Consider the following 10,634-nt stretch of genomic DNA (forward strand, 5'->3'; position numbering starts at 1 on the left):
ATTGTGACTTAGATTCTGTTGAGATGGTCCCCAACAGAGAGGGGACCAAACGTGGCTAAGGAGCCGTGCTCCATCCAAGGACACTTACCAAGGGTAACCCACCTCCTCCTCCCTGTCTTCTCTCTCCGTTCCTCTCCTCTACCCAGAAAGAAGCTCAGTGCCCCTCTCCCTGCAGCTCCTCTCTGTCTTCTGTGTTCCAGGCTGAGCTATATTTGGATGGGGTGGGGGAAGCTGATTGAGGGCAAACATCAGATATGGCGGCCCCTTCTCAGAGCGAGAGTGTAAATTTCAAACCTCTTGGGTAATGGAAACTTTCCAGAGAATTTGCCCTTCTTAGAAAAAAGCAGCACTTTAAAGTGAACTCTGCTATTTCATTACAGGTCTAAGCTCCAGCCAGTTTAAACAGCACATCCTAGCAAAGACAATCTTTTCCACCTAGCTGGCTTTCTGCAAGAAGACAGTCTCTCCAGGGACAACAGAGGGCTTTGCAGCCTGTCTGTGCTGACAGAAGGGTGGAAGGCACCGTATCCAAAACACCCATTTCCCCCTTGCACACTCACTGAGGCTTCGGGGCCCCACTGTCTGCCACTGCAACAGTTCCACCTTCTTGACCCAAAGCAAAAGGGGTGCGGGAGGGCTGGGGGACAGGCAGGAGATGCTTTAGGTTTCTATGCAGGAACAAGGAAGCCTGACACACACACCTCCTTGGGGTGAAAAGAGTCATGAACACACACACACACAACCCCTTTAGGCAAAGACAAGAGTGGTTGTTATGGTGGATGCAAGTTGTTCCCCAAGCATGTCCTGAATGTGGGAGGCCACGGCAGCTGCCTCCCCTTGCGCTGGCCCACGGGGCCCCTGCCAGGGGCTATAATGGCTTGCTGGCCCTTGCCAGCTGTCACACTTTGCATGCCGCTGGAACTCCAGTCCAGCAGAGGGGGCATCCAAGTCACCAGCTTCAACAAGCGCCAAATTCTGTCCCCATGCTGGGCCCACACGGCCACCCAGAGCTCTCTTCTGAGGTTCCGCCGAGAGCCCGTCAGTACATACTGAACAGTGTGTCTGACTGACAGGGTCCTTGGCCAGGGGAGGGAGTAATCCTTCCCCAAGATGAGATTTGAGAAGGTTAAGGGCTCAAGGGAACCATTAGGGACATCCCTTTGTGGGGGAAGAGTAGTGTGTGTATTTCCATCTCTGATTCCTGGGGCGCCCCTGACGATGGATGGGAAAGGGGCAGGGTGCTGTTTAGGCCACTGTCCCAGGCTGAGCTTCTATCTTTTTCACTCACTTCCTCTTCCTGCTGGCAGGGGAAGGCCTTAGGGTCCCCCCCTAGGACGTGGGCAGAGGAGGGAGCAAGAGGGTGAGGTGGCTGGGGCCCACCCCCATCTGTCACCTCAGCTACAGGACAGAGGGGTCCTCAGGGTGAGGGTGAGCTTCGCCAGAAAGGGCTGTTCAGGGTTCATGGAGTTGGGATCCTGGGAGCCTTTTCTTCCAAGCAATGACCGAAACCCATCAATTCCTCAATACAGGCATGGTCGAGGCTGCCCCTCCCTCCTTTTACTGAGTCCCCAGCCCTCCCCATCGTGGCGCCCTCCTCAGCTTCCTGGAAGCCTGGTCCAGATGGAGGCAATTCTGGAAGCTGGCCACTGATGCTGCAGCTCCACCTGTCCTGTCTGAAGGCACATTGTCAACCCAAGAAATCCACTACCGTCTGGGAGTCTCAGTTTCACCATCTACAGTAGGGATTTTAAAAATGCCCAGCTCATAGGGTTCCCATAAGAATCAAATACTTTGAAAACCAGTATGCTTTAACAAAACAGGGAATGATTAGTGAGATCTTAAACTTACTGCTTGAAACTTTCAAGACGATTTCCTTGGTCTCTCTCCTTCCTGCCCAGTATGGTTCTGCTTGGGGACTCAGGTCCTTCCTGCTGAGGCCTCTTCTTCTCTAAGTGAGCCCCCCAGCCTGCTGGTGGGTCCTATCAGGCCCCTTCCCTCTCTGTGAAACCTATGGGAAACTCTTGGATTAAAGGATGGTTGGGAGCTTGCACATTTCAGTGATGAACCTGTGAGCTAGTGGAGATTTCAGACCAGTTCTCAGATCCCCTGGGACACACACTCATCGCAAAGCTTTGGGAGGATGAAGAAATGAACAGTCACAACTGAATACAGAGATGACCTCCACATAACACAACCTAGGCTGTGGGGAAGCGCTATCAATGGTCTGCCGAGCATGGTGAGAGGAAGCAGATGAGAAGTCACCAAGACTTTGGGAAGAAAGTAATGTTGAAGCTGACCCTGAGGCCTGGGCGGGATGCTACAGGCAAAGCTGAAGGTCAGAAACAAAGATCAGAGTGAGCCTACAGGGAGAAAGTTGGTGGAAGAAAATGGAACAAAGCGGCCCTGAAATCAGCGAGCACAGCCAATGGGCTCCGAGAGCTAAAATCAGTCTCCATGGAGATAGGCCCTTCAACAGCATCCCTCTTCTTACACCAAGGAGGACCAAGGTCAGCATCAGCACTGTCCAACAGAACTCTCTGTGATGATGAAATGCCCTCTGTGCTGTCCAGGAGGTGGCCACTGTAGCCACTGCTAAGCACTTGAAGCAATGCTAGTGCAACCGGGGAACGAAATTTCTAACTCGGTTTTATTTTAATGAATTAAATTTTAATAGGCACAGGTGGCTAGTGGCTACCACATTGGATGGTAGAGGTTTAGATACCATAAGGCCCTCTTCCCCTTGACATTGTGCTATGCAAGGATAAGAAACCACAGTTGTATGCCCTGGTATTGGGGTAGAAAACTTCCACAGCCACCAAGTAATGCTATTTTATTTGGGGAAGAGAAAAGTTCAGTTCCACCCTGAAGATATGAGTGTGCGCATGGGTTGCTGTTTTGTTTTGTTTTGTTTTGTTTTCTGATAAAAGGTCCGTTTCTGTGTGAGTTTTTGCTTAAATAAGAGTTGAGTCGCTGACAGAATGAATACATTTCCCCTTTGGGGAGGAAAGAAACCCAACCTAAAAGCTCCTTAGTCCATAATGACCTTTTAATCAGACGAAGAGGGGAGGCAGAGGCTGGGAGTAGCCATTTTGATGCTACTGGTCATTGAGCCCAGACATTTCGTTCTCAAAACCTCACAGGAAATCACATGTTAAAAAAAAAAAAAACATGTTGCAACCATGCTCATAGTAGCATTATTCACAATGATCAAAAGGTGGAGGCAACCCAAGCGTCCATCTACAGAGAGCTGGATAAACTAAATGTGGCGTATACATACAATGGACTATTTATTATTCAGCCTTAAAAAGAAACAAAATCCTGACACATGCTAAAGCACGGGTGAACACTGAAGATATTATGCTAAATAAAATAAGCAGGTCGCTAAAAAATACACACTGTATAGTTCCACTTACATGAAGTACCTAGGGTAATCAGATTCATAGAAGATCAATGGTTGCCTGGAGTTGCAGGGGAGATGGGGAATTGTTTAATGAGTAAAGAGTTTCAGTTTTGCAAGATGAGAGTTCTGCAGATGGGTTGCACAACAATGTGAACGCACTTAACACTACTGAACTACATACTTGTAAAAGTTAAGATGGTAAATATTACGTGTATTGAACACAATTTAAAACAAACCAATATGCATATGTATACCAAAAAGAAGAGGCAGAGCAGAAGGAGGTAGGCACAGGAGTTTTGGCTTCACCAATGCCACCAGCCCTCCAGGAACAACCACACTGCACCCGAAAAGGCGCGTTCCTCCCTCCCTCCCGGGGTGCCTGTCCTGTGACTCCAACGCGCGCTCACAATAATCTCCTTGAGCCTTGCCAGCGGCACCTCCGCGCCCAATGAGCACGCGCCTGCGCCAAACCTCGCGCCCCTATTGGCTGCGCCCAGCAGCCCGCGGCCCCGCAGGTTCCCAAGCCGGGTTTAAAGGGGTCCGGCGCGGGCTGCTGCTCTGCCATCGGCTCCCCGCGCGCAGGTCTGCGGGGAGGGGCGGCCTGCTGAAAGGCCCACCCCGGGGCGTTCCTGAAGGGCGCCTCGGCCGCCCCTCACCGCCCCCCAGATGTACTATGCGGTTTCCCAGGCGCGCGTGAACGCGGCCCCCGCGACCATGCTTCGGCCACAGCGGCCTGGAGACGTGCAGCTCGGGGCCTCCCTGTACGAGCTGGTGGGCTACCGGCAGCCGCCCTCCTCCTCCTCCTCCTCCACTTCCTCCTCCTCCACGATGGCCCCCCTCCTCCCCAAGGTGGCGCGCGAGAAGCCGGAGGCGCCAGCCGAGCCGCTGGGCACAGGATCCGGGCCGGGTGCGCACGCGGGCGGAGGCTCCCGGGCGGACGCCAAAGAAGAGCAGCAACAGCAGCTGCGGCGCAAGATCAACAGCCGCGAGCGGAAGCGCATGCAGGATCTGAACCTGGCCATGGACGCGCTGCGCGAGGTCATCCTGCCCTACTCCGCGGCGCACTGCCAGGGCGCGCCCGGCCGCAAGCTCTCCAAGATCGCCACGCTGCTGCTCGCCCGCAACTACATCCTGCTACTAGGCAGCTCGCTGCAGGAGCTGCGCCGCGCGCTCGGCGAGGGCGCTGGGCCCGCTGCGCCGCGCCTGCTGCTGGCCGGCCTGCCCCTGCTTGCTGCCGCGCCCGGCTCTGTGCTGCTGGCGCCCGGCGCCGTGGGGCCGCCCGACGCGCTGCGCCCGGCCAAGTACCTGTCACTGGCGCTCGATGAGCCGCCGTGCGGCCAGTTCGCGCTCCCCGGCGGCGGTCCGGGCGGCGGCGCGAGCAGCCCCGGCCTCTGCACCTGCGCCGTCTGCAAGTTCCCGCACCTCGTCCCGGCAGGCCTGGGCCTGGCCGCGGTGCAGGCGCAGTTCTCCAAGTGAGGGCTGGCCCGGGCCCGGGACGCAACCTCCCCCCCGGCTTCCCGCCGCCCAGCTTCTGCGGGCCCCGAGCCGCCGAGCAAGGAGGGCATTTCGAAACTTCTCCCCCAGATAAAGGGACTGTTGGGCGCCCCCTTCCCAGCCCCCACCCCGGGGAAGTTAAAGTGACCCTAGCAGATGTTCGACGGCGCGTGGGGGCTGTTTGGGGTTCTGAATCGATTCCAGCTGCTTTGGGCAGCAAGTGCGCGCTCTCACTGCCACTATCACCCAGCGCCTGTCTCTCCCGGTTCCTGGAGCCGTGCGCTTCGCAGGGGTGGTGTGGATTTTGGGGTGCCGTGCTCGCACGAGGTGCGGCGGCAGGCCAGCCTCGAGCACGACTGCTTACTGAGGGGACATCTACCCAGCTAGAGGACCAACGGGCTGCTCTCAGAGGGCGTGGGGTAGGCGTGGGAGTGTTTCCTTCTGCCCAGCCAGAGGTCACAGGCGTCCTGGTTCCCAGCAGCCAAGCCCTGTTAGAGGAGGCTGCCGGACCTCAGGAAGCCGAAAAAGATCAGTTATTCGGTACAGACGGTGTCGAGCGTAGCAGACGAAACGACCCTCAGCGGCTGGACGATTGGCATCGCAGTGCCGCGGGAGGGGGAATGACAACTCCTGGGTCGATGGGTGTGCTGGGTTGTAAAGTCCGATTTTGTACCCCCACTATTAGAGTGCAGTTTTTGAGAATCGCATAACCGGGTGTTTTGTTGCGGACGTTATTCGCTCCTAAATCCTGGGGTCTTCTTAGAAGGACAGTTTAGAACTCGAGATTCGCCATTTTGCACCCCCACCCCACCCCCAAAGGTAGCGTAACCAACGTTGGAGCTTGCTTAAAACCAACCACCTTTCCCGCAGACCGGGTTCCCGCTGTACTAAAATAGGTAGCAATGCGCTCCCGGTTGACCTCTTGTCGGAAAGCAAGACCTCTAATTAACGTTGTGTCTCATCAAGAGACGTGGAGGGGGACCGGGAGCCCCACACCGCAGGCAGCTCGGAGGGTCCCCGCTGCGGTGGCCACCGCAGGATGGCGTTTTCTGCGCTGTCCCTTCGCGTGCGGGGTCTTTGACCAGCGCGTGGGGCAGATCTTCCAGCCGCTTTGCGACTGAAGAACTACACGGATGACCGGTCTTGATTTGTTACAGACGTTAACAAATTACTTCATCCAAGATATTTTTATAATCTTTCATCAGCTTGCTTTGAATTTCGTGTCTGAGGTTTTTGGTTGCTGGTAGTAGCCGAATTTAACTGGCTTTTATTTTTTTTCCTCTCTCTAACTTTGGTTGCGCTGTGAAGAATCAACAAAATAAACATTTAAAGACCTTACGTTTTTCGTCTGATTTGTTTGTTAATAAAAATGTCCTGGTGCCCTGGTGAATCCAGAACCTCAGGATGATGGGTAATAATTAAACGATGAGGGTTCAAAAATTACAAACTTGACTTCTTGATTTGTAAACTAATCCAATGAAGTCAACTGTAGGTCAAGTTCGGCATCAGATGCGAGTGAGCCAGTGGGTGAGAGGGAGGGAGGAATTCCAGGAATTAGTTCTTAGCCCAGCTTGGGGATGGGTCTTTTTACACTACAACTTTGACCTCTGGGGGAAAAATAGTTTAACAAATACAGTTAAGATAAAATTATTTTATATCTCATCATCTTTCTCAGAAATCTATCTTTTCTGTCTTAGTGGACAGAAGCTTAAACAATATCTCCCAGCTAAGAGCTTCCCCCTGTCATTTAAATCATGTTGGAGTTGTCTCCTAGGAAATGAAGTACCTGGGACATCATTTTATTCTAACAAGTGAAGAAAACTCTACTGTCTAATTGGCGATGTTACAAAGAATTTGGAATGGGTACTTGCTCACATGCAACATTTAAACATTCGACATTATTAATAAAATCCACATTTAAAGGTCGGAGGATCTTAGGGGAGAAATAGCGTCCCTTTAATCTGTGGGAAATTAAAGAAAACCCAAATGAGGTGACTGAATTTTATCCTCATTGGTTAATCTGAAGCATGTACCCATGTTGGGAAGACGAGTATTCACTTTGGGAACACAAAAGGGGTTGGAGGGAAAGAGGGCTGGCAGGACGGGGGTTGCCTTCCCTACCATCCTGGCTAAGTGTACTCAAGGGGAGGGGCAGGAGATGACGTGAGAGAAAGTAGCTTTATACACCAACCCATTTCTGGGAAGAATTTCTTATTCTTTTCTCAACTCTGCTGTCAGAAAAGTCACAGGCTTCTATTATAGCTAAATGTGAATTGCAGCCTTCTGTTTATTTAATAGCTGTCTTTGCTTACCTTGCATCTGGACATCTTGATGATGGACAGAAAGAAAATGAACAACTAAATCAAAACCAAATCAGGTCCTCCTGAGAAAAATATTTATAAGATACTAGAAATAAGTCCTGGGGGTGGGAGTTATAGCTCACTGGTAGAATGCATGCTTAGCATGCACGAGGTCCTAGGTTCAATCCCCAGTACATCCATTAACAAAAAAAAGAAGAAAATCTTCAAAAAATATGAAAAGAAAGAAAGCAAGTCCTTTCATAGTCCCAGCTCCATCACTTAAATGCCATCATCATCTGGAAAACCATCTCTAAAAGAAGCAGAAAGCTACAGGGCAGAAAAGGAGTGGGTGGTCTCCCTCCTGTCTCTACTTACATATCGGAGCAAGTACCGGTGCCTTATAGGAAAGGTAATGCAAGAGGTGGTTTTTATTTAACTGAGAAAATCACACCCTATCCTGCTCTCCAGAACTGCTAAAGATTTTGAATGAATTTCACAAGGATATGCAGGGATATTCTGGGTATCATTAAAATACTTAAGTTATCTGCCTATCTTATTGGCCAAGGTGCCAAGCAAAATCAGCAGACCCGCTCCTTATAAGAAATGTACATCTCAAAAATAGCATCAGTGGGCATTCAGAAGTCCTGTAGAATAAAACAGGTAAAAGGTAACCATATATGGAGCTCAAAATGCAAAGTTAGACCTCTCAACATATATCTATGGGAAGGCAGTGTATTCTGCAGGCACAGTGTTTAAGCACAGATATGTATATTGTAGAGCAATGAGTTGCTTTTTGAAATCTGCAGGCAGACTTTTTGCAGAAGGAACACATTTAAGCTGGTTTTAGAAGGGGTAGGGGAAGCAGAAAGGCTGTAAGGCAGGGTCCTTGAGAAAGGTACACCACACTTCAGAAACAAGATGAGAAGGAACACGCTGCTTGATGCCAAAAAATGGTCCCTGCATCCAGCCAACCACCAGCTTGCGGTCCCAGGGACGAGAGTGAACAGAACCTAAGGGGAAAATACACAAGGCCCTGAGAAATTATGTTGTTATATGTGCTGGAGGCCAGGTAAGCAGTCAGTATACAGAAGATTAAATGCACTGTGGGATTTCCCTAGCCTGCAGCGATGACCTATTTACAGGAGTTCTTCTCTAAGGGAAACTGACTATACCAGGTATGAAAATACAGCCTTGTGAAATACACAATGCGGAAGGTAAGTATACCCATCCAGGAAGGGTCTCCACCCCAAGCGTGGGAAGTATTTCATTTTACCGGATTTCAGATTATTAACAACAGTGCTGTCCATCTAGTTCAGGGCAGCCCATCTAGTCTTTGCTGACTGCCCAGGTACGCAGGTGAGGATGGGTCCAAGTTGGTGATCAATACTCAGAGCTTCAGCCTGCTAGCTAGACCTCTTAGGCCATAAAGGAAGCCACCCAGAAGAAGGACTTTTCTTTCTGCCACACAAGGATGCTTTATGAACTTGCCAAAAACACGGTGATGGTTAGTTTTCTCATCATGGCACACAGCACATCTCTTGGGGAAGTGCATTTCCTCCAGAAGGCATTTTCTCGCTAGCTCACTGCCTCTCCCCTCTCATAAATATTCAGTCAGAAGAATAGCACCTTCACTGAAGTAGGCTCAAGAAGCAACAGACTGAAACATGTCATGTTTTCTAAAACACAGATTCACTTTTATCACGCAGATTTTCATTGTAGGGAAATATTGTTTTCAAGCAAGGTCCAGCTTCTCCTACCAAATACAGTGTGAAAACAGTAGCAAGTTAATCCTCAAGACATAAATTAGCCTCTTTATTTATGGGGATGTTGCAAATGACTTCTTCAAGCCATCCTGTCCTATCCTTTTTAACAAAGCCCAGCATAAAAGCTGAAATGCCTGATCAGAAGTTAAATCAAATTCCTTCTGCTCGTGTGGAAACTGCGCCTCCATTAGAAAAAGTTGCTTCTGGCTATTGTTGACAGGCCCGATCTCAGGCTCTGAGCTCAGGACAACCAGGCCTTAAACACTACAGGCTGCTTGATGCCCTGGGGGTGAGGGGTGGGGGGAATGCCGGGATTGAGGGCAGAGAGTAATTTCTCTTTGCCACTCAGCCTCTCTCAATGACCACGAAGGACAGAGCATGCAGGTCACAAGTGCCAGATCAATGCCAATGGGGCAAGAGACTTTAGAGGTTATCTGTCCACCCTCTTCCCTACTGAATAAGGCAACTATGGCCCAGGAAGATCAGGAGACACGCCTGAGGCCATACAGGTAGTCGGAGGCAGCGATGCCAGGATCCAGGACCTGCTTTGGGGAGGCAAAAGCTGCTCCCTCGGTTTGTTCTAGTGGAACTGGAATCTTCTGGAAACAGGAATCCTAGCAGGAGGTGAACACGTCCTTTCTGCCCTCTGGAAAACCTCTGGCCTCTGGCTTTTTCCAGCCTCTCTGCTCAACCCTCGGTCTGTCCCTGCGAGTGGCATGGAAAGAGGCAGACTCAGGGCCAATGCCCTGCCAGGTGACCAGCCTACAACTCAGTCACCCGAACTTTCTCCGGCAGCCTGGACCCCAAGCCCCGAGGGAGGCCCAGATTGGTGACAGGGAGCAGTGGAGGCAAAGCAAACCCTTTGAGAGATCCTCCGATGATTACATGTTAGTCACTAAGGTTTAGGAAAGCAACATTCAGACGGCAAGGGAACGGACAGCTGATGGGCAAGGGCAGCTGGGTAGAGGGGGAGGCAGGGTCTTTGAGGCTGTCTTTCAGTGTTTCCATGTAGACCCTCAGTGTTCTGATGCTGATGGACTCTGACCTGATTTTCTCAATAGTGTAGGCACCTTTTTGTTCAGTGATTTTCGTGGATGTGAATGGTTCTCCAAGAGTCTGGCTGCCGTCAAATCCCGGGACAGAGGACAGGCACCCTGACGGGGGGCCCTGCACGCGCTGCACCAGCCAGAGGTAGGCAATGGGGGAGGGGGAAGCTCGCCGGAGGCCCCAGCACTGGGATCCGGAAGGGCTGTTGTGTCCCAGAAGCTTCTAAGTTAACATCGGTAACTCCTTAGAGAATGCCAAAGTCATACAATCTGGAGACTCTGAAATAATGAGGTCAGATGAGAACACATCTGTGGGGAGAGCAAGAGAGAGAAAAGCCACCTCACCTGGGGGCAGGCAGCTGGGAAGAGGAAGAGCTCATAGTGGAGATGCTGGAACAGCCCCTGTAGGAATAAAAATGATCCCGCATCGACAAGAACTAGTGTGCATCTATCAGGCACTAAGCAGTGTTCTAGGCATTTTACATGACTTCATTTTGTAACAGTTTATTACCTCGTTTTACAGATGAGAATACAAAAGCATGAAAAAGTAGAGACAAGGAAGCCGAGGCCGGTTAAGGAAAGTTGTAAAACCAGACTCTGAAAGGAATGAGGCTTCGTGTGGGGGAAGGAC

General features: G+C 51.0%; 1 protein-coding gene across 1 annotated transcript; it reads left to right on the forward strand.

Annotated features, from left to right (window-relative positions):
• The first annotated feature begins 3,934 nt into the window (after positions 1-3,934).
• On the forward strand, positions 3,935-6,232 carry OLIG1 (oligodendrocyte transcription factor 1). The gene has a single exon (XM_010981039.3). It carries the CDS (start codon positions 4,067-4,069, stop codon positions 4,874-4,876), a length of 810 nt encoding a protein of 269 aa, XP_010979341.1. The 5' UTR covers positions 3,935-4,066; the 3' UTR covers positions 4,877-6,232.
• Positions 6,233-10,634: the final 4,402 nt, after the last annotated feature.

This window comes from Camelus dromedarius, chromosome 2 (assembly GCF_036321535.1).
Source record: "Camelus dromedarius isolate mCamDro1 chromosome 2, mCamDro1.pat, whole genome shotgun sequence".
NCBI classification, from domain to species: domain Eukaryota; kingdom Metazoa; phylum Chordata; class Mammalia; order Artiodactyla; family Camelidae; genus Camelus; species Camelus dromedarius.

Coding starts and splice junctions, on each gene's coding strand:
- OLIG1 (XM_010981039.3), top strand. CDS start 4,067: ATGTACTATGCGGTTTCCCAGGCGCGCGTGAACGCGGCCCCCGCGACC.